Raw genomic sequence first — 24,092 nt, 5'->3', positions numbered from 1 at the left:
TAATGGTAAGGCACTGAGGAGTGCAGTGAAACAGAGGGATCTGAGAACACAGATACAAAATTCCCTAAAAAGTGGCGTCACAGGTAGCTAGGGTATTAAAGAGAGCTTTTGGCACATTGGCCTTTATTAATCAAAGTATTGAGTATAAGACCAGGAATGTAATGATGATGTTGTGTCAGGCATTGGTGAGGCGGAATCTGGAGTATAGTGTTCAGTTTGGTCACCAAATTACAGAAAGGATATAAATAAGGTTGAAAGAGTGCAGAAAAGGTTTACAAGGATGTTGCCGGGACTTGAGAATCTCAGTTACAGAGAAAGGTTGAATAGGTTAGGACTTTATTCCATGGTGCATAGAAGAATGAGGGGAGATTTGATAGAGGTATATAAAATTATGATGGGTATTGATAGAGTGAATGCAAGCAGGCTTTTTTTCCACTGAAACAAGGGGAGAAAAAAAAAACAGAGGACAAGGGTTAAAGGGTGAGGGGGGAAAGTTTAAAGGAGCATCGGGGGGGCTTCTTCACACAGAGCGTGCTGGGGGTATGGAATGAGCTGCCAGACACGTGGTAAATGTGGGTTCTTTTTTTAACATTTAAGTATAAATTGAACAGATACATGGATGGGAGGTGTATGGAGGGATATGGTCAATGGGACCAGGCAGAAAATGGTTCGGCACAGCCAAGACGGGCCAAAAGGCCTGTTTCTGTGCTGTATTTTTTTTATGGTTTCTATGGTTCTTCCTATGGTTCTAATCGCGCCCCCTCCTTCCCGGAATACGTCAGAAGAATCAATTTCCATTTTTAGACTGTGTATCACTGATCAACGAGAGCAGACATTTAGATGTTTAAGTTTTAAGGAAACCGGCGCACGCTGATCGGTATCTGCGGTTTGACTCTCTTCACCCATTGGAACATAACCCGGGGCTCTGAGTGTTTCAGAGAAGCATTGTAAGCTTGCAGCTACGCTGAGTAGGCCGTCATACAGACAGCAAGAAATAAAACATAACAGGGATATCAGCCCAACAGATTGAGTTTATGAGCTCTCTCAACAACCCTCCATCACCTTCTGTCTAACATTTTCTTTCCACGTCCTTCACTCTCCCCTCACTATCTCTCTATTTCTCTCCCATTAATGCCTCCTATGGACGCTTCAATTTCGCTCTTCTCTCCAGCTCTCTCCATTTTCCTCGACTTCCTCTCTCTCCTGTGCCTTTCTATATCACTGCCCTCCAGGTAAAGCCTTCTCTTTCATCTGCCCACCCTCTCTACCCTACTTTCTCCCTTCCCACTCTCCCCCGCTCAGACTGAACGGTCACCGGACTGAAATGTGACCGGGCCGTCAGTCCCGGTCCCAGGAAAGGCGCCGCCCACTGGACAGCCGGGTTAGTTTCATCCTCCACAGTGAGTAAGGGAGGAGACGAAAGGAAGGCGGAAGGCTTGAAAATGTGGGGGCGGGGGAGTGTCTAAAGGGGCGGTAGTGGGGGAGGCGATGTGCTATTGCGGCTTTCTGTGTGTCTGTCTGTGTGTGTGTGTGTGTGTGTGTGTGTGTGTGTGTGTGTGTGTGTGTGTGTGTGTGTGAGTAAGAGAGAGAGAGAGAGAGAGAGAGAGCGCACGCCTCGGCATTGCCCGAAAAAAACACACTTCCCGAGTGAGACATATGTATAGCTCCCTGAACACTGTCCCATCACACAGTCCTCAGGATCAGACATAGACTGAATCTCCCTCCACACACGCCCAGGATCAGACATAGAGTGAATCTCCATCCACACACGTCCAGGGTCAGACACAGAGTGAAGCTCCCTCCACTCCGTCGCATTACACAATCCTGTGTTCAGACACAGAGTCAAGCTCCCTCCACACCGTCCCATCTCCCAGTCCGAGTGCCATACACTGAGTGAAACTACCTCCACCCTGTCCCAGTATCCACTCCCGGGTTCAAAAAGAGATGGAAACTCACTCCCTCCGTCTCTTCACCACTCACTTCTCGATGTAGACCGTGAGTTCGGTTTTGCGAGCTGCACATTCATGTAAGTCTCGCTGTTTTCCATCCTGTCTCCGATTTTCTACGTCTCTGATCTCAGCGAGGGGTTGTGACCGTTGTCACAGGAAGCCCGTGTTGACAGCGGAGTCAGACCGACAGAAACGAACACCAGATGAGCAGCTGATAAAGAGAAGAACCGAGAGCAGGGGAGGAAGTGCTGGGGAAGAGGAAGATTTAGAGTGTGAGAAGGGGTTGTCTGGACCTATGAGACTGGCAGGGGGAAGAGTAGTGAGAGTGGGCAGATACAGAGGGAGGGGAGAGTGAGGGAGAGGCTATGGCTTAGCGGAAAGAGAGATGTGGGATACAGGGGTCAGAAAGGGATGGTGGAATGAAAGAAGGGGAGGGCGAGAAGTGGGAGAGATTGGGGAGGGAATTGAGAGTAGAGAATGAGAAAACATAGCGCGAGCAAACGGTGGAAAGCAGGAGAAAGTGAAACGGGCAGTGTGGGGGCGGAGGAAGAGGGAGGAGAGATGCAGGGAGAAGGAATACGGAATTTGGAAGGACATAGGAGCAGACGAGAGAGGGAGAGAAAGATATAGAAGAAGGGAAAGAGTGAGGGATGACAAGTGAAGAGGGTGGAAGAGACGGGTGGATATGTGGTCACTCATGCAGGGCTTTTATTGACGGAGAGATTCACAACGAGCACACCCTCCCCATCCCGAACCTCCAGCTGATTCCTGGTTTCAGTGTCAGCGCTCCCATTGCGCTGCTGATCGCCGGGGCTCCAGACCCTCTGTGCTCTAGAAGCCACGGCCCCGGGACAAGCCTGCAGCACCCACCGATGTAAACGAGCCCCCTCCCTCCCAGAAGACGTCAGAGCAATAGATTGTCATTTTAAGACTGTGTTTTACTTATCAAAGAAAGCGAAAATTTAGATATTGAAGTTTCCAAGAAACCAACGCAGACTGATCGGTATCTGCGGTTTGACTCTCTTCACCCAATGGACTCTGCCGGGTGTTGTCAGTGCCGGTGTTTCAGAGAAGTATGGAAAGCTTGCGGCTACACTGACTGGGCTACACAGACAGCAAGAAATAAAAATAGCATGGACGTCAGCCCAACAGACAGAGTACAGGAGCTCTCCCAAAAACCCTCCATCACCTCCTGTCTATCATTTTCTCTCTCTGCGTCCCTCACTCTCCCCTCACTATCTCCCTATTTTTCTCCCATGGGTTCCTCCAACCCTCTTTAATTTCGCTCCTCTCTCCAGCTCTCCCATTTTCCTCCTACCCCTGTCTCTTCTATGCAGTTCTATCTCACTGCCCTCCTCATGAAACCTGCTCTTTTGGCTCCCCACCCTCTCTACCCGACTTTCTCCCGTCCCACTCTGCCCCGCTCACACTGAACGCTCACCGGACTGAAATGTGACCGGGTCGTCTGCCCCGTTCCCGGGAGAGACGCCGGGCCCTCGACAGCCGGATTAGTTACATCCTCCACAGTGAGTAAGGGGGGAGGTGCAGTGAAAGGAAAGGTGGGGGGTTTTGGAAATGGGGAGCAGGGTAGTGGCTAAGGGGGTGGTGGTGTGGGAGGCGATGTGCTGGAGCGGTTTGTGTGCGAGTGTGTGTGTGTGTGTGTGTGTTTGTGTGTGTGAGAGAGGGAGAGAGAGAGCGGGCGAGCCTCGGCACCGTCCGAACAACATCTCGCGGGATCAGACACAAGTACTCGTATCTCATCGCCTCTCGCTCGCAATGCCTCTGACTTATTCTCAAACAGGGAATCATTAGTGTCAACTGCACCCTTGCCACGAGATTTCTCGACAGGAATGGACACATCGGCTGAGCAGAGTCAAACCAACAAAGTGAAACTGACCTTCATCGGTCCGGGGAACAGAGAGGGTCTTGATATTCGGTTCCACGTACGATACATCAGGTTCAGCTGGGGACAGAACAGTGAGAGTCAGAAAAAGGGTGGGGCTCCCTCCACACTGCCCCGTGACAGACTCCCGGGGTCAGACACAGAGTGAATCTCCCTCCACCCCGTTCTAGTACCCACTCCCGGGGTCAGAAACAGAGTGAATCTCCCTCCACACCATCCCATCACACAGACATGGGATGAAACACAGAGTGAAGCTCCCTCCCTACCGTCACATCACACACTCCGATTACCCGACACAGAGTGTCGCTCCCTCCACCCTCTCCCATCACACACTCCAGATGACAGAAATAGATTGAAACTCCCTCCTTCCGTCACGGCCCCACTCACTTCTCGATGGGAACCGTGAGTCCGGTTTGACGAGCTGAACATTCGCATAAATCTGGCTGTCCTCCATGCTGTCTCGGATTCTCTGCGTCTCTGAGCTCAGCGAGGGGATGTATCCGATATCAGAGGCAGCCCCTGTTGACAGCGGAGTCAGACCGACAGGAACGAACACCAGATGAGCAGCTGATAAAGAGAGGAGCCGAGAGCAGGGGAGGAAGCGCTGGGGAAGAGGGAGATGAGGGTGTGAGGGGCGGTGGTCTGAAGCGATTAGAGTGGCAGGGGGAAGAGTAGTGAGAGTGGGGAGATACAGAGGGAGGGGAGATTGAGGGGAGGTTACGGCTTGGTGGAACAGAGACGTGGGATACAGGGGTCAGAAAAAAGGGGAGAGAAATGAAAGAAGGGGACGGCGAGAAGTGGGAGAGAATGGGGAGAGAATTTAGAGTAGCGAATGAGAAAACAGAGGGCGAGCTAACGGAGGAAAGCAGAAGAAAGAGAAACGAACAGGGAGGGGTGGAGAGATGCAGGGAAGGAGCGATTGTGGGGGAAGGAATATGGAAGTTGGAAGGATATAGGAAGCGAAGGAAGGAGAGAGAAAACAATGGAAGAAGGGGAAGCGTGGGGGATGACGGGTGAAGTGGGAGGGAGAGACGGACGGGTATGATGTCCCTCACGCAGAACCTTTATTGTTGGACAGATTTGGAGCGAACACTAGCCCCCTCTCCCACTAACCCCAACCTCCAGGTGATTCCTGGTTTGAGTGTAGCGCTCCCATTGCTCTGCTTATCGCTGGGGCTTCAGACCCTCTGTGCTCTGGAAACCACGGCCCTGGGACAAATACGCAACACCCACTGAAGTTAGCAAGCGCCCCCCCCCCACCCTCCGAGAATACGTCAGAGCAATAGATGACCATTTTAGATTGTGTAACACTTATGAAAGAAAGCGGACATTTATATCTTGAAGGTCAGAGGAAACGAGCGCAGGCTGATCGGTATCTGCGGTTTGAATCTCTTCACCCATTGGAGGATAAGCCGGGGGTTGTCAGTGTCTGTGTTTCAGAGAAGTATTGAAAGCTTGCTGCTGCACTGACTGAGCTATATACACAGCAAGAAATAAAAATAGCAGGGACGTCAGCCCAACAGACACAGTTCAGGAGCTCTCTCAAAAACCCTCCATCACCTCCCGTCTGTCATTTTCTCTCTCTGCGTCCCTCACTCTCCCCTCACTATCTCCCTATTTCTCTCCAAAGAATGCCTCCAACCCGCTTCAATTCCACTCCTCTCTCCAGCTCACCCATTTTCCTCTTACCCCGCTCCCTCCTGTGCCTTTCTATCTCACTGCCCTCCTCATGAAGCCTTCTCTTTTTTTTCTCCGCACGCTTTCTACCTTACGAGAGAGATTCAACGTACCTTGTTCCTATTTTCCACAGCAGGCGATGTGGGGAAGCAGCATTTTTCACACTCTGATTCAAAGCGTCTGGAAATAAATTGAAAAGTGGAAGAGTTATGTGTCTGATACACAGAAGATATATTCACACCAGACTGAATATCCATCCACTCTGTCCCATCACACACTCCCGTGATCAACCATCCACACTGTTCCATCACGTACTCCCAGGGTCAGACACAGAGTGAACCTCCCTCCACACCGTCCCATCTCACACTCCCAGGGTCTGACACAAAGTGATAAACCCTCCGCACCGTCCCAACACAGAGTCTCGTGATCAAACACAGAGAGAAGCTCCCTCCACACCGTCCCATCACACACGCCGGTGTCAGACACATGGTGAACCCCGCTCCACACCGTTGGAGTGAGATCTGCAGCCTTTCACCCAATATCGATCTCTCAGTTCTGAGCTTCTCTACGTCTCTGTGTATACAGGATTATCGTGTGGTTTCACGTCACTTCCTCCCAGTGCTGGAAACCCGCCACCTCGTCACTGCCCTACGTCTCTTTCGGCTCCCTCCTCAACTCTACATTTGATCACAAACACAGATTATCTCAGAGACAGGCACAGAATTAGAGACTACAGGAACGCTGAAGTGATGGTGAGTGGTGAGGTGGGAGAGAGGGAGTAAAGAGGGAGATACGTTCTGTTTCCGAATCTGTTCGTCTGTGATGAGACTGAGAGGAGAGAGCTTCACTCTGTAACACTCACAACACGCTGGGGGAACTCAGCAATTCGGGCAGAATCCGTGGAACGATCAGTCAACGTTTCGGGCAGGAACCCTTCCACGGATGCTGCCCGACATGTCGAGATCCTCCAGCGTGTTGTGAGTGTTGTTTTCACCGCAGCATATGCAGATTATTATGTGTTTAAGCTCCACGCTGTGTCTGACCCTGGGTGTTTGTGATGAGACGGTGCGCGGGAGTTTCTCTCTGTTTCTGACCCTGTGGAGTCTGTGATCGGACGGTGAGGAGGGAGATTCACTCTGTGTCTGACCCCGGGAGTTGTGTGATGAGACACTGCGGAGGGAGCTTCGCTCTGTGTCTGATCCTTACGACTGTGAGATGGGACAGTCTGAAGGGAGCTGTACTTGTGTCTGACTCCGGGAGTGGTTGTTCGGACAGTGCCGAGTCTCTCTCTCTCTCTCTCTCTCTCTCTCTCTCTCTCTCTCTCTCTCTCTCTCTCTCTCTCTCTCTCTTTCTCTTTCTCACATACACACACACATACACACACACACACACACACAGACTCACACAGACACACACAGACGCCCACACACACACACACACACACACAGTCGCTCCAGCACATAGACAACCCCCCCCCTGCCACCGCCAGCCCCTTAACTACTACCCTTCCCCTCATTTCCCAAGGCCCTATTTCCTGTCACCTCCTCCCTTACTTACTGCGGAGGATGTAACTAATCCGACTGTGCGGCGCCTCTCCTGGGAACGGGGCAGACGGCCCTGTCACATTTCAGACCAGCGAACGTTCAGTGTGAGCGGGGGAGAGTGGGACGGCAGAAAGTAGGGTAGAGAGGGTGAGGAGACAAAAGAGAAGGCTTCATGAGGTGGGCAGTGAGATAGAAAGGCAGAGGAGGGAGAGGGGTAAGAGGAAAATAAGAAAGCTGGAGAGAGGAGCGAAATTGAAGCGGGTCAGAGGCATTCATGGGAGAGAAATAGGGAAATAGTGAGGGGGGAGTGAGGGACGCAGAGAGAGAAAATGACAGGCAGGAGGTGATGGAGGGTTTTTGAGAGAGCTCCTGAACGCCGTCTGTTCGGCTGACGTCCCCGCTATTTTTATTTCTTGCTGTCTATATAGACAGATGCAAGGTTTCAAAACTTCTCTCAAACAAAGACACTGACAACCGCCAGCTTATGTCCAAAGGGTGAAGAGAGTCAAACCGCAGAGAGCGATCAGCGTGCGCTGGTTTCCTGTGACCTTCAATATCTAAATGTCTGATTTCTTACCTAAGTGTTACACAATCTAAAATGGCCATCTATTGCTCTGATGTATTCTCGGAGGGAGGGGCTCGCTTACTTCGGTGGGTGTTGCGGGTTTGTCCCGGGGCCGGGGTTTCTGCAGCACAGAGGGTCTGAAGCCCCGGCAATAAGCAGAGCAATGGGAGCGCTGACGCTCAAACCAGGAATTACCTGGAGGTTGGGGTTAGGGGATCGGGCGAGTTGTGTTCGCTGCAAATCTCTCGGACAATAAAGGCTCTGCGTGAGTGATGATATATCTGTGTGTCTCTCCCTCCCTCTTCACTCGACATCTGTCCCTCTTCCTCTTCTACCATTCTTTTCTATCTCCTTTTTTCTCTTCCTATATCCTTCCACAACTTCCACATTCCCTCTCCCTCAATCGTCCCGTCCCTGCATCTCTCCTCCCTCTTCCTCTGCCCCTCCCTGTTCGTTTCTCTTTCTCCTGCTTTCCTCCGTTAGCTCACCCTCTGTTTTCTCAATCGCTGCTCTAAGTTATCTCCCACTTCTCGGCCTCCCCTTCTTTCATTTCGCTGCCCCTTTCTGACCCCTGTATCCCACGTCTCTCTTTCCGCCAAGCCCTAACGTCCTGCCACTCTCCCCTCCCTGTGCATCTCCCCACTCTCACCACTCTTCCCCCTGCCACTCTCATCGCTCCAGACCACCCCTTCTCACACCCTGAATCTCCCTCTTCCCCAGCACTTCCTCCCCTGCTCTCGGCTGCTCTCTTTATCAGCTGCTCATCCGGTGTTTGTTTCTGTCGGCCTGACTCCGCTGTCAACACGGGCTTCCGCTGACAACAGTCACATTCCCTCGCTGAGCTCAGAGACGCAGAGAATCCGAGACAGCATGGAAGACAGGCAGACTTATGCGAATGTTCAGCTCGTCAAACCGGACTCACGGTTTCCATCGAGAAGTGAGTGGGGCCGTGACGGAAGGAGGGAGTTTCAATCTCTTTCTGTCCCCTGGAGTGTGTAATGGGACGGGGAAGGGGGAGCAACACTCTGTGTCTGACAATCGGAGTGTGTGATGGGACGGGGCAGAGGGTGCGACACTCTGTGTCTGGCTCCGGAAGTGTGTGATGGGACGGTGGGGAGGGAGCTTCACTCTGTGTTTGATCCCGTGTCTGTGTGATGGGAGGGTGTGGAGGGAGATTCACTCTGTTGCTGACCCCGGGAGTGGGTAATCGAACGGGGTGGAAGGAGCTTGACTCTGTGTCTGACCCCGGGAGTTTGTGACGGGGCAGTGTGGAGGGAGCCTCACCCTGTTTCTGACTCTCACTGTTCTTTTCCCAGCTGAACCTGATGTATCGTACGCGAAACCGAATATCAAGGGCCTCTCCGTTCCCCGGACAGATGCAGGTCAGTTTCACTTTGTTGGTTTGACTCTGTTCAGCCGATGTGTCCATTCCTGTCGAGAAATCTCGTGGCACGGGTGCAGTTGACACTAATGATTCCCTGTTTGAGAATGATTCCGAGGCAATGCGTGCGAGACGCGATGAGATACGAGCTCTGTAGGACGGTCGGTGAGGAGGGAGCGCTCTGGGAAGGGGCGGGGTGAGGCAGAGCAGTAGCTCGGGCGGTATAGAGGGAGGGCTGTGGAAAGGGATGAGAAGATTGCTCTGGGTGGGTTCGGTGCAGAGAACGCCATGGGATTTGCTGTATGGTGGGAGAACCGTGAGAGGGTGTTAAATTGGGGACACAGTGGAGGGGGCGCTGTGTGGTGGGGTTTGGGCGTGGTGCGAGAGCAGGGAGTGCTGCGACATGGCCGGTGAGTACGAAAAACCTTGCGAGGAGTGGCGAGGAGGGAGCAGAGTGAAAAGAGGCATTGAGGAAAGGGAAATCTATAAAATGTGAACAACTCTCTCCGCGTTCTAACCCCACTCTCTCATCCTCTCTACTCTCTCTCCCCTGCCTCCCTCTTTCTCCCCCTATCTCTCACACGCTAATCCTCCGTCATCTTATTGTCTTCTTCTCTGGCCCACTAATTCTTTCTCTTACCCTCACTCTTTCCCCTTTCCCTACCCTTATCACTGTTTCTACCCTTCTACACCTCCTGCTCTCTCCGTTGCCATTTCCCCTCTATCTACACACTTTCCCCAGTCTCTCCTTTCCTACACTCTCTTTCACACTCCCTCTCTCTACCACTCTAGCTCTCCTCGCGCACTCCTTCACTCACTCCGCTCACTTCGCCCCTCCAGTTTCGCTCCTCCTATCTCAGTCTATCTCCCCGTTCACACCCTCTCGCTGTGAACCAATTTTCCGATCAACTCCCCCCTCCACACCATCTCCCTCTCTGTATTCACCCCGTCTCTCTCTCCCCCACGCTCTTCCCTCTCTCTTAACCCTCTCTATGTAACCTGTCTCCCCTTCTCTCTCTCTCCCATTGTTTTGCACCCCTGAGCCTCCCACATTTCCCCTCCCTCAATCCCCCTCTCCTCAGTTTCTCCTTCGCTGATGTTCGCCCCCTGTCACTCCCCTACGCATAATCTTGCTCCCTTTTCTTCCTCCCTCTCTCCGTCTTTCCCCTTTCCGTCACCGTTCTCTCTCCCCCATTCACTCCCATCTTCTCACCCATCGCTCCAATCGCTCACTCCTCTCTCCCCTCTCCATCCATCCTTTTCATCCGCACTCTCCTGCTCTGTCTCCTCGTCGCTTTCCCCTCACGTTCACCTCTCTCTCACCTTCAATCCCTATCCCCCTATCTTCCCGTCTCTCTGCACCGTTTCTCTGTCCTCACCCGTCCGCCTTTATTTACCGTTCTGTCCTCCTTCTAATTCTCTCTCTCTCATTCTCTTCACTGTCCTCCCTAGACCGTCTGACCTCCACCTACTCAGAGCTGAACATTGGGAGAGACGAACCCCTCATCGATGAGGATGAGGGTCCTTCCATTGCCTCGAGACCCGGCGAACTGCGAGTCACTGCACAAACAGGTCAGGGTTCACAGTACCGACGCCATTCTGAAGAGCTCACGTGTCATACTCCCAAGAGTCTAAGTTTCTTTCCTTTCAGGGAGGTTTGTTAATGCTATTGGTGGGGGGGGGGGGGGTGCTTTAAACTAGATTTGCAGGGGGATGGGAACCAAAGTGCCAGAGCTGACAGTGTGGCTGGGGTGAAAATAAATGATATTAAAAGTTCAAGCAAATCCACTAATAGAAAGGTTGTGAGTGTTGGTAAAAATCTTCTGAGGTGTATATATTTCAATGCTTGGACTATTGCGGGGAAGGCGGTTAGGTGAGGACGTGGATTGACACGTGGAATTATGACGTTGTAGCAATTAGTGAAACTTGGCTGCAGGAGGGGCAGGGCTGGCAGCTTAATATTCCACGGTCCCGATGTTTCAGATGTGATCGAGGCAGAGGAATGAAAGGTGGGGGAGTGGCATTGCTTGTTATGGAAAATATTACAGCAGTGCTCAGGCTGGGCAGATCAGAGGGCTTGTCTACTGAGTCCTTGTGGGTGGAGCTGAGAAACAGGAAAGGTATGGCCACATTAGTGGGATTGTATTACAGACCACCCAATAGTCACCGAGACATGGAAGTGCAATTCTGCAGAGAGATAGAAGGCAACTGCAGGAAGCATAAAGTTGTGGTGGTAGGGGATTTGAATTTTCCATATATTGATTGGGTCTCCCATACTGTTAGGGGTCTAGATGGTTTAGAGTTTGTAAAATGTGTTCAGGAAACTTTTCTAAATCAATATATAGAGGGACCAACTAGAGGGGATGCACTATTGGATCTCCTGTTAGGAAACGAGTTAGGGCAAGTGACAGAAGTCTGTGTAGGGGAGCACTTTGGTTCCAGTGATCGTAACACCATTAGTTTCAGCTTGATCATGGACAAGGATAGATCTGCTCCTACGGTTGAGGTTCTTAACTGGAAGAAGGCCAAATTTAAAGAAATGAGAAAGGATCTAAGAAGCGTGGAATGGGACAGGTTGTTCTCTGGTATGGATGTCATCGGTAGGTGGGAAGCCTTCACAGCAGAAATTTTGAGATTGCAGAATTTGTATGTTCATGTCAGGATTAAAGGCAAGGTGAATAGGAATAAGGAACCTTGGTTCTCAAGGGATATTGCAACTCTGATAAAGAAGAAGAGGGAGTTGTATGAAATGTATAGGAAGCAGGGAGTAAATAAGGTGCTTGAGGAGTATAAGAAGTGCAAGAAAATACTTAAGAAAGAAATCAGGAGGGCTAAAATAAGACATGAGGTTGCCTTGGTAGTCAAAGTGAAAGATAATCCAAAGAGCTTTTACAGGTATATGAAGAGCAAAATGATTGTAAGGGATAAAATTGGTCCTCTTGAAGATCAGAGTGGTCGGCTATGTGCGGAACCAAAGGAAATGGGGGAGATCTTAAATAAGTTTTTTTGCGTCTGTATTTACTAAGGAAACTGGCATGAAGTCTATGGAATTAAGGGAAACAAGTAGTGAGATCATGGAAACTGTACAAAACGAAAAGGAGGAGGTCCTTGCTGTCTTGAGGAAAAATAAAGTGGATAAATTCCCGGGACCTGACAGGGTGTTCCAACGGACCTTGAAGGAGACTAGTGTTGAAACTGCAGGGGGCCTGGCTGAAATATTTAAAATGTCGCTGTCTACAGGTGAGGTGCCAGAGGATTGGAGAGTGGCTCCTGTTGTTCCGTTGTTTAAAAAAGGATCGAAAAGTAATCCGGGAAATTATAGGCCAGTAAGTTTAACGTCGGTAGTGGGTAAGTTATTGGAGGGAGTACTAAGAGACAGAATCTACAAGCATTTGGATAGACAGGGGCTTATTAGGGAGAGTCAACATGGCTTTGTGCCTGGTAGGTCATATTTGACCAATCTATTGGAGATTTTCGAGGAGGTTACCAGGAAAGTGAATGAAGGTAAGGCAGTGGATGTTGTCTACATGGACTTCAGTAAGGCCTTTGACAAGGTCCCGCATGGGAGGTTAGGTAGGAAAATTCAGTCGCTAGGTATACATGGAGAGGTGGTAAATTGGATTAGACATTGGCTCGATAGAAGAAGCCAGAGAGTGGTGGTAGAGAAATGCTTCTCTGAGTAGAGCCTGTGACTAGTGGTGTGCCACAGGGATCAGTGCTGGGTCCATTGTTATTTGTCATCTATATCAATGATCTGGATGATAATGTGGTAAATTGGATCAGCAAGTTTGCTGATGATACAAAGATTGGAGGTGTAGTAGACAATGAGGAAGGTTTTCAGAGCCTGCAGAGGGACTTGGATCAGCTGGAAAAATGATCTGAAAAATGGCAGATGGAGTTTAATACCGAGAACTGTGAGGTACTGCACGTTGGAAGGGCAAACTAAGGTAGAACATACAGGGTTAATGGTAAGGCACTGTGGAGTGCAGTGGAACAGTGGGATCTGGGAATACAGATACAAAATTCCCTAAAAGTGGCGTCACAGGTAGATAGGGTCGTAAAGAGCGCTGTTGGTACATTGGTCTTTATTATTCAAAGTATTGAGTATAAGAGCTGGAATGTTATGATGAGGTTGTATAAGGCATTGGTGAGGCCGAATCAGGAGTCTTGTGTTCAGTTTTGGTCACCAAATTACAGGAAGGATATAAATAAGGTTGAAAGAGTGCAGAGAAGGTTTACAAGGATATTGCCGGGACTTGAGAAACTCAGTTACAGAGAAAGGTTGAATAGTTTAGGACTTTATTCCCTGGAGCGTAGAAAAATGAGGGGATATTTGATAGAGGTATATAAAATTATGATGGGTATAGATAGAGTGAATGCAAGCAGGCTTTTTCCACTGAGGCAAGGGGAGAAAAAAAATCGGAGGACATCTGTTAAGGGTGGGTGGGGGGGAAGTTTAAAGGGAACATTAGGGGGGGCTTCTTCACACAGAGAATGGTGGGAGTATGCAATGAGCTGCCAGACCAGGTGGTAAATGTAGGTTCTTTTTTAAAATTTAAGAATTAATTGGACAGATACATCGATGCGAGGTGCATGGAGGGATATGGTTCATGTGCAGGTCAGTGGGACTAGGCAGAAAATGGTTCGGCACAGCCAAGAAGGGCCAAAAGGCCTGTTTCTGTGCTGTAGTTTTTCTATGGTATTCTATGGTTTTCTATTTGCAAACACCACCACTCCCCTCCGACTCCAACTTCCAGGTGATTCCTGGTTTGAGCATCGGCGCTCCCATTGCTCTGCTTATAGCCGGGGTTTCAGACCCTCTGTGCTCTACAAGCCACGGCCCCAGGACAAACCCGCAAACACCCACAGAAGTAATCGAGCCCCCTCCTTCCGGGAATAAGTCAGAGAAATAGATTTCCATTTTATGACTGTGTATCACTGATCAACGAGAGCATACATTTAGATATTGAACTTTACAGGAAAGCAGCGCACGCTGATCGGTATCTGCGGTTTGATTCTCTTCACCCATTGAAACATAAGCCGCGAGCTGTGAGTGTTTCAGAGAAGTATTGCAAGCTTGCAGCTACACTGACCGGGCCGGCATACACACAGCAAGAAATAATAATAAAAAAAGCAGGGATATCAGCCCAACAGACTGAGTTCTGGAGCTCTCTCAACAACCCTCCATCACCTTTTGTCTATCATTTTCTCTCCGCGTCCTTCACTCTCCCCTCACTATCTCCCTATTTCTCTCCCATGAATGCCTCCTATGGACGCTTCAATTTCACTCTTCTATCTAGCTCTCTCCATTTTCCTCTACTTCCTCTTTCCAGCACCTTTCTATATCACTGCTCTCCTGATGAAGCCTTCTCATTCGTCTGCCCACCCTCTCTACCCTACACTCTCCCTTCCCACTCTCCCCCACTCACACTGAACGTTCACCGGACTGAAATGTGACCAGACTGTCTGCCCCGTCCCCAGGAAAGGCACCGCCCACTGTCCCATGATCCTCTCGGATCCCTTTTGCCAATCACCTGCCCAGCTCTTGGCTCCATCCCTCCCCCTCCTGTCTTCTCCTATCATTTTGGATCTCCCCCTCCCCCTCCAACTTTCAAATCTATTACTCTCTCTTCCTTCAGTTAGTCCTGACGAAGGGTCTCGGCCTGAAACGACGACTGCACCTCTTCCTACAGATGCTGCCTGGCCTGCTGAGTTCACCAGCAACTTTGATGTGTGTTGTTCAGACCTGCGAGCTCTGGTCCTCGATTCTCCAAAACGAGAGAAAATGACTTTGCGTATTCACTCTGTTTTTGCACCTCGTGACTTTAAATACCTCTGGAAAGTCACCCTTGCACGCCAGAGAATATAGTCCCGACCTTCCTGAACTCTCTCTGTATCTGCCTCCATCGAGTCCCGGCAATACTTTCCTAAATCTCCATCTGCACTCTTTCCAGTTCAATGTGTTACAAGGCTCGTCCCTTGTAGTAATAAACGGAGACGTATTTACCGACAAGTACCTTGATTGTCTAATTTACCAAGTGCATTAATTCATACACTGAATACCTTGTGTCCACACCAGCTAATTGACTCTGACCTTCCATGAACGGTCAAAGAACAGAAAAGATATTACCGGTTAAAAGGACGTTTCTGCTGCTGGCCACATGTTCCTTGTAGCTGCGTTCCGAATCTCCACCGGTCAATGGGGTACCCCACATCTACGATAATTGTTCTCATACGGAGTTGCACTCGCCAGCAGAATTGAAGCGTTTGAGTTATGTTCACTTCTTACCCATTCACCTATTGCATTCCAGTGTCATTGGCTACAGGTCAAGTGCCTGACATTTGACACGTTTTCATTGGCTCTGCTCCAGGCAAATTGTATTGATTGCATCCATTCATTGTGCTCTTACCAGCAAGAGACGATCTGTCATTTATGGCACTTTGTTCTCAGTCAGTTTGAATCGCGCAGATCAGGCAGCCTCACCTCCAAGGTCTCCATCCACACATCCCGCTGCATCGCTGAAGCAGCCACCGGAATAAAAACTCCGACCCACCCTGGATAATCTTCCTACGAGACCCCCGCACAACCCATACTCTCCCACATCGGGGGAAGATACGAAAACAAGCCTCGCCAGGCACAAAGGCAGTTTGTGCCTGCTTTTATCAGACTATGCAACGGTCCCCGATGACGGTAATGTACTCTAGACATCGCCGTCTGCTACCTCGTGTCCCCTTGAAGATTAATGTCTACCTGCACTGTACTTTCTCTGTAACTGTGACACTTTACTCTGCACTCTCTTATTCTTTCACCTCTTTTACTCCTATGATGTGATCTGTATCTATGACATTCCATTGGAACATCTCCTCTTTGCGATATATACAAATGATCTGAATGAAAATGTAGATGGGCTGGTTAATAGACAATAGACAATAGGTGCAGGAGAAGGCCATTCATCCCTTCGAGTCAGCACTGCCACTCACTGTGATCATGGCTGATCATCTCCAATCAGTACCGTTTTCCTGCCTTCATCCCATATCCCTTGACTGCGCTATCTTTAAGAGCACTACCTATCTCTTTCTTGAAAGAATCCAGAAAATTGGCCTCCACTGCCTTCTGAGGCAGAGCATTCCACAGAACCACACACCTCTGTATATAAAAAAAGCTTTTTCCTCAACTCCGCTCTAAATAGTCTACCCCTTATTCTTAAACTGCGGCCTCTGGTTCTGGACTCCCCCGACATCGCGAACATGTTTCCTGCCTCTAGCGTGCCCAATCCCTGAATAATCTTATATGATTCAATCAGATCCCCTCTCATCCTTCTAAATTCCACTATATACAAACCCAGTCGGTCCAATTTTTCAAATTATGACGGTCCCGCCATCCCGAGAGTTAACCTCGTGAACCTGCACTGCACTCCCTCAATAGCTAGAATATTCTTCCTCAAATTTGGAGACGAAAATTGCACAAAATACTCCAGGTGTGTTCTCACCAGGGCCCTGTACAACTGCAGTAGAACCACTTTGCTCCTATTCTCAATTCCCCTTGTTATGAAGGCCAACATGCCATTACCTTTCTTCACTACCTGCCGTACCTGCATGCACATGTTCAGTGATTGATGAACAAGGACACCTAGATCTCGTCGAATTTCTCCTTTTCCTAATTTGACACAATTCAGATAGTGATCTGCCTTCCTGTTCTTGCCACCAAAGTGGATAACCTCACATTTACCCACATTAAACTGCATCTGCCATGCATCTGCCCACTTAAACAACCTGTCCAAGTCACTTTGCATTCTCATAACATCCTCCGCACATTTCACACTGACACCCAGTTTTGTGACATCTGCAAATTTGCCAAAGGTACTTTTAATTCCTTCATTAAAACCATTAATCTATATTGTAAATAGCTGCGGTCCCAGCACCGAGCCTTGCGGTACACCACTACTCATTGCCTGCCATTCCGAAATGGACCCATTAATCTCTACTCTTTGTTTCCTGTCTGCCAACCAATTTTCTGTCCATGTCAGTACCCAGCCCCCAATACCATTTGCACTATTTTTTTTCCCACTAACCTCTATGTGGGACATTATCAGAGGCTTTCTGAAAGTCCAGGTACACTACATCCACTTGCTTTCCCATGTCTATTTTCATAGTTGCATTCTCAAAAAAATCCGGAAGATTAGTTAAGCATGATTTTCCGTTCGTAGGTCCATGCTGACTTGGACCTAGCCTGCTACCGCTGTCCAAATATGCCGCTATTTCATCTTTTATAATTGATTCCAGCATCTTCCCCACCACTGATGTCAGACTAACTGGTGTATAATTGCCTGTTTTCTCTCTCCCTCCTTTCTTAAAAAGTGGGATAACATTAGCTACACTCCAATCCGCAGGAACTGATCCTGAATCTATAGAACTTTGGAAAATTACCAATGCCTCCACGATTTCTGGAGCAACCTTTAAGTACCCTTGGATGCAGACCAGCATTCCTGGGGATTTTTCAGCCTTCAGTCCCATCATTTTACCTAACAGCATTGTCTGCCTGATGCGAATTTTCTTCAGTTCCTCTGATACCTTAGGTCCTCAGGACACTAAGAAAGATTCTTTCTCTGGTAGATTGTTTGTGTCTTCCCCAGTGAAGACACATCCACAGTACCTGTTCAGCTCGTCTGCCATTTCCGTGCTCCCCATAATAATTTCACCCGTTTCTGTCCTGAGGGGCCCAACTTCGGGTTAGTAGGTTTGAAGATGATACGACGACAGGTGGTGTTGTGGAGAGCGTAGAAGACTAGTAAATAATTCAGTTGGAGAGAGATCAGTTACGGATTTGACTAGTGACATGGCAGATTTAGTTTCATCCAGAAAAACGTGAAATGCTCCACCTTGTTATGTCAAATTCAAAAGAGTAATACATTGTTAAAGGCAAGACTCAAAATAGTGTTGATGAACAGAGGATGCTTGGGGTCCATGTTCATATTTCCTTGTACTCGACTGCACATTCTGATGGGATGGTTAAGAAGGCATATAGAAAAATAGAAACGTAGAAAATAGGTGCAGGAGTAGGCCATTCGGCCCTTCGAGCCTGCACCGCCATTTATTATGATCATGGCTGATCATCCAACTCAGAACACCGCCCCAGCCTTCCCTCCATACCCCCTGACCCCCGTAGCCACAAGTGCCATAGCTAACTCCCTCTTAAATATAGCCAATGAACTGGCCTCAACTGTTTCCTGTGGCAGAGAATTCCACAGATTCACCACTCTCTGTGTGAAGAAGTTTTTCCTAATCTCGGTCCTAAAAGGCTTCCCCTCTATCCTCAAACTGTGACCCCTCGTTCTGGACTTCCCCAACATCGGGAACAATCTTCCTGCATCTAGCCTGTCCAATCCCCTTAGGATCTTATACGTTTAAATCAGATCCCCCCTTAATCTTCTAAATTCCAACGAGTACAAGCCCAGTTCATCCAGTCTTTCTTCATATGAAAGTCCTGCCATCCCAGGAATCAATCTGGTGAACCTTCTTTGTACTCCCTCTATGGCAAGGATGTCTTTCCTCAGATTAGGGGACCAAAACTGCACACAATACTCCAGGTGTGGTCTCACCAAGGCCTTGTACAACTGCAGTAGTACCTCCCTGCTCCTGTCCTCGAATCCTCTCGCTATAAATGCCAGCATACCATTCGCCTTTTTCACCGCCTGCTGTACCTGCGTGCCCACTTTCAATGACTGGTGTATAATGACACTCAGGTCTTGTTGCACCTCCCCTTTTCCTAATCGGCCACCATTCAGATAATAATCTGTTTTCCTGTTCTTTCGAACAAAATGGATAACCTCACAGTTACTCACATTAAATTGCATCTGCCATGAATTTGCCCACTCAACTAATCCATCCAAGTCACCCTGCATTCTCTTAGCATCCTCCTCACAGCTAACACTGCCACCCAGCTTCGTGTCATCTGTAAACTTGGAGATGCTGCATTTAATTCCCTCATCCAAGTCATTAATATATATTGTAAACAACTGGGGTCCCAGCACTGAGCCTTGCGGTACCCCACTAGTCATCGCCTGCCATTCTGAAAAGGGCCCGTTTATTCCCACTCTTTGCTTCCTGTCTGCTAACCAACTCTCCACCCACACCAATACCTTACCCCCAATACCGTGTGCTTTAAGTTTGCACACTAATCTCCTATGTGGGACCTTGTCAAAAGCCTTCTGAAAATCCAAATATACCACATCCACTGGTTCTCCCCTATCCACTCTAATAGTTACATCCTCAAAAAATTCTATGAGATTCGTCCGACATGATTTTCCTTTCACAAATCCATGCTGACTTTGTCCGATTATTTCACCGCTTTCCAAATGTGCTGTTATCACATCCTTGATAACTGACTCCAGCAGTTTCCCCACCACCGACATTAGGCTAACCGGTCTATAATTCCCCGGTTTCTCTCTCCCTCTTTTTTTAAAAAGTGGAGTTACATTAGCCACCCTCCAATCCTCAGGAACTAGTCCAGAATCTAACGAGTTTTGAAAAATTATCACTAATGCATCCACTATTTCTTGGGCTACTTCCTTAAGCACCCTGGGATGCAGACCATCTGGCCCTGGGGATTTATCTGCCTTCAATCCCTTCAATTTACCTAACACCACTTCCCTACTAACATGTATTTCGCTCAGTTCCTCCATCTCACTGGACTCTCTGTCCCCGACTATTTCTGGAAGATTATTTATGTCCTCCTTAGTGAAGACAGAACCAAAGTAATTATTCAATTGGTCTGCCATGTCCTTGCTCCCCATAATCAATTCACCTGTTTCTGTCTGCAGGGGACATACATTTGTCTTTACCAGTCTTTTCCTTTTTACATATCTATAAAAGCTTTTACAGTCCGTTTTTATGTTTCCTGCCAGTTTTCTCTCATAATTTTTTCCCCTTCCTAATTAAGCCGTTTGTGCTCCTCTGCTGGACTCTGAATTTCTCCCAGTCCTCAGGTGAGCCACTTTCTCTGGCTAATTTCTCTTGTCAGCCACGGGTGCACTACCTTCCTTGATTTATTCTTTTGCCAAACTATGGCATGTTGTCTTTATTAGTCGGGGCATTGAATACAGATCTCAGGGAGTTATGGCGGAACTTATAAACATCTGGCTCGGCCGCATCTGGAGAATTGCGTACAGATCTGGTCAGCCCGTTATCTGGAGGAATGCCAAGACTCTGGATATGGTGCAGAAGTAGTTTACGAGGATGCTGCCTGGACTAGAGGGCATGAGTTTTCCGGTGAGGTTGGACGGAAATGAGTTGCTTTCTCTCCATCTGAGGTAGATGTGGAGAGATCCGATTGATTTTTTTTATTATAAGAGACATAGATAGAGTAGACATGCAGTACCTTTTTTTCCCAGTACTGAAATGTCTAATACCAGAAACCATCCAGTTAAAGTGAGAAGGTATAATTTCAAACGAAATTTTAAGGTCGTGTTATTTTTTTTTTTTACACACAGAGAGTGGTGGGTTCCTGGAATACGCTTCCTGGGTGTTGGTAGAGTCAGAGACAGTACAGAATTTAACGAGATTGACCTATCAATGTGACGGAAAGGGAGGGATATGCATATTGTGCAGGCAGGAGAGCCGACGGCAGGAATTGATGTAAGTGTCCCGGTGCTGTATTGGCTTATCTATCTTTGACAATAATAAACCAGTTTACTAAATCTACCAGAGGGGATGTCGTAAACACAGATTCCTTGTTGAAAAATCCAGGTTTCTATCCAAGTCTTTGCCATAGACAGCATCGATCCTGCGTAACGCCACCAGTCACAGACAGCAAGCTGCGATCTCCGCCCTGTGTTTTCCGTGCAGAAGCCAATTCGAAATCCAAATGGCCCATTCACGGTGACTCCTATAAATCGCAAACTTGTGAATGAATCGCCCGAAAGAGGAACGATGTCAAAGGCCGAATACAGTCATGTATTTACCATCGACCTGCGCAATCAACCTAAGATCCGTTTCTAAGTCGCCAGTTAAGGGTCCTGTCGTTACCTGTGTCCTGTCCTTTCGCATTAGACTTCCGAGGACCCAGAGCCTCACACTAACCCTGAATAAACTCAGTTTGCCATTTTTCCACTAATCTACAACTGATCCATATGTATTGGCGATGTTCTACTCTCTCCACAACACCACCACTCTCTGTGTCGTCTGCAAAATTATCAACCCATCGATCTCCATTTTCATTCATATCTTAAGGCATCCGTTAGTCTTGCGAGACCATGGATCTGCGCCTGGAAAGTCTTCACTCTCCAGGACGCAAGCCTGGGCAAGGTTGTATGGAAGACCAGCAGTTGCCCATGCTGCAAGTCTCCTCTCTCCACGACACCGATGTTGCCGAAGGGAAGGGCATTAGGACCCATAAAGCTTGGCACCAATGTCGTCGCAGAGCAATGTGTGATTAAGTGCCTTGCTCAAGGACACAACACGCTGCCTCAGCTGGGGCCCGAACTCATGACCTTCATGTTGCTAGTCCAATGTCTTAACCATTTGGCCACGTTCCCACACCTATTCGTCTGCAAAATTATCTACCCATTGATCTCCATTTTCATTCATGTCAGTCCTATACATTCCAAACACCCGAAGGCCCTTTTTATATTGATACCACAAACAATCTTGAGATTCATCTTCAAAAAAAAAAATGAAATTACTTATCTTTTGAAAAGCAATGCGCCCATCCTCCCATTTAATTTTGGCCAACTATCTGTCCATTTTACAATGGCTAACTAGCCTACAACTGGTGTGTCTGCGGACGGTGGGAGGAAACTGAAGCACGTGGACGAGGCGCTCGCGCTCATGGGGGAACGTGCAGAATCCTTCCCGCCAGCGGCCGGAATTGAATCCGGGTCGCTAGTACTGCAAAGCGATGTGCTAAACATTACATTACCTTAGCGCTCTGCCTCTTGTAACCTTACCGGTTTTAATAGAAACATAGAAAACTCAATACACAATACTTCATCCCACAAAGCTGTGAAGAACATGTCCTAATCTTGGAAATTGCCCAGGGTTACACATAGACCTCTATTTTGTTTATTTTTGAGCTCCATGTACTGTCCAGGATTCTCTTAAAAAGACGCTCTGTATCCGCCTCCACCACCGTCGCCGGCAGCCAATTCCACGCACTCACCACTCACTGCGGAAAAACTTACCCCTGACGTCTCCTCTGTACCTACTTCCAAGCACCTTAAAACTGTGGTCTATCATGCTAGCTATTTTAGCCATAGGAAAAAAAGATTCTGACTATCCACACCATCAATGCCTCTTATCATCTTATACACCTCTATTAAGTCACCTCTCATCCTCCTTCGCTCCAAGGAAAAAGGCCATGTTTCATTCAACCTATTCCACATAGGCATGCTCCCCGAACCAGGCAACATCCCTGTAAATCTCCTCTGCAACATTTCTAAGGTTTCCACATCTTTCATGGCGACCAGAATTGACCACAGTACTCCAGGTGGGGTCTGACCAGGGTCCTATATAGCAGCAACATTAACTCTCGGCTCCTAAACTCAATCCCACGATTGATGAAGGCCAAGGTACCGTATGCGTTCTTAACCACAAAGTCAAACCGCGTAGGGTCTTAGAGTGTCCTATGGACTAGGACCCCAGATCCCTCTGATCCTCCACGCTGCCAAGTGTTTTAGCATTAATATTATATTCTGCATTCAGTTTTGACTTACCAAAATGAACCACCTCACACTTATCTGGGTCGAACTCAATCTGCCACATTTCAGCCCAATTTTGCATCTTATCGATGTCCCGTTGTAACCTCTGACAGCCATTCAGACTATCCGCAACACACCCAACCTTTGTATTATCAACCAACGTACTAACCCATCAATATACTTCTTCATGCAGGTCGTTTAGGAAAAAAAAAAATCATAAACTGCAGTGGTAGCAGAACACATCCCTGAGGCACACCACTGGTCACCGACCTCCATGCGGAATATGACCCTCTACAACAACACTTTGCCTTTTGGAAGAAAGACATTTCTGGATCCACCAAGGAATGCACCTTTCGATCCGATGTCTCCTTACTTGCTCAACAAGCCTTGCATTGGGTATCTTGTCAAGTGCCTTGCCGAAACCCATATCCACTACATCTACTCATCTTCCTTCAGCAATGTGTTTAGTGACAACCTCAGGAAAATTCAATCAGTCTCGTAATGCACAACTTGCCTTTGACAAGCCATGCAGGTTATTTCTAATATTATTTTGCCTCTCCAAATTTTCATAAATCCTGCCTCTCAGGATATTCCCCATCAATTAACCAACCACCGAAGTAAGACTCACTGGTCTATGTTTTCCTGGGCTAACAGAAAAGGGAGCAACATCTGCCAAACCTGCAATCCTCCTGAACTTCTCCCCTCCCCATGGATGATGCACAGATCATTGCCAGAGGCTTAGCAGTCTCCTCCCTCGCCTTCCGCAGTAGCCTAGGGTACATCTCCTCTTGTCCCAGTGACCTTACCAACTTGCTGCTTTCCAAAAGTTGTAGCCCATCCTTTTTAAAATATCTATATGCTCAAGTCCGCGGTAAGTCATCCCTACAATCGCCAAGATCCTTTTCCGTAGTGAATACTGAAGCAAAGTATTAAATAAGTACTTTTGCTCTCTCCTCCGGTTCCGTTGCACACTTTCCCAGTTTCACACTTGCTTGCTCCTATTCTCTCACGCCTTAACCTCTTGCTCTTCACGTACTTGAAAACTCCCTTGGGGTTTTCCTTAATTCTGTCCACCAAGACCTTCTCAAGTCCCTTCTAGCTCTCCTAATTTATTTCCTAACTTCCTTACTGCGGACCTTATAATCTTCCACATCTCTCTAATTACCTAGTTTTTTCAATCTTTCAGAAGCTCTTCTCTTCTTTTTGACTAGATTTTTAACAGCCTTTGTACACCCCTGTTTATGTACCCTGCCATCCCTTCCCTGTGTCATTGGAACATATCTACCCAGAGCCCCAAGCAAATAACCCCTTCACATCTGACACATTTCTTCCGTAGATTTCCCTGATAGATCCTGTTCCCAATTTAATCTTCCAAGTTC

General features: G+C 48.1%; 1 protein-coding gene across 1 annotated transcript; it reads left to right on the top strand.

Annotated features, from left to right (window-relative positions):
- The first annotated feature begins 6,185 nt into the window (after positions 1-6,185).
- LOC140207350 (uncharacterized) lies at positions 6,186-15,024 on the top strand. The gene is made up of 5 exons (XM_072275899.1): positions 6,186-6,281; positions 8,320-8,575; positions 8,955-9,020; positions 10,472-10,591; positions 14,659-15,024. Exons 1-5 carry the CDS (start codon positions 6,279-6,281, stop codon positions 14,886-14,888), a joined length of 675 nt encoding a protein of 224 aa, XP_072132000.1. The 5' UTR covers positions 6,186-6,278; the 3' UTR covers positions 14,889-15,024.
- The last annotated feature ends 9,068 nt before the right edge of the window (positions 15,025-24,092 follow it).

This window comes from Mobula birostris, chromosome 13 (assembly GCF_030028105.1).
Source record: "Mobula birostris isolate sMobBir1 chromosome 13, sMobBir1.hap1, whole genome shotgun sequence".
In the NCBI taxonomy this organism is placed as follows: Eukaryota; Metazoa; Chordata; class Chondrichthyes; order Myliobatiformes; family Myliobatidae; genus Mobula; species Mobula birostris.
The sequence above is the reverse complement of the archived record's forward strand: the minus strand, read 5'-3'. Positions and strand labels throughout refer to the sequence as shown.

What these genes read in the sequence shown, in the direction of transcription:
- LOC140207350 (XM_072275899.1), top strand. An exon ending in CTCACGGTTTCCATCGAGAA is followed by an intron (nt 8,576 to 8,954) that starts GTGAGTGGGGCC and finishes TTCTTTTCCCAG; the next exon opens with CTGAACCTGATGTATCGTAC. An exon ending in GCGAGTCACTGCACAAACAG is followed by an intron (nt 10,592 to 14,658) that starts GTCAGGGTTCAC and finishes CTCTTCCTTCAG; the next exon opens with TTAGTCCTGACGAAGGGTCT.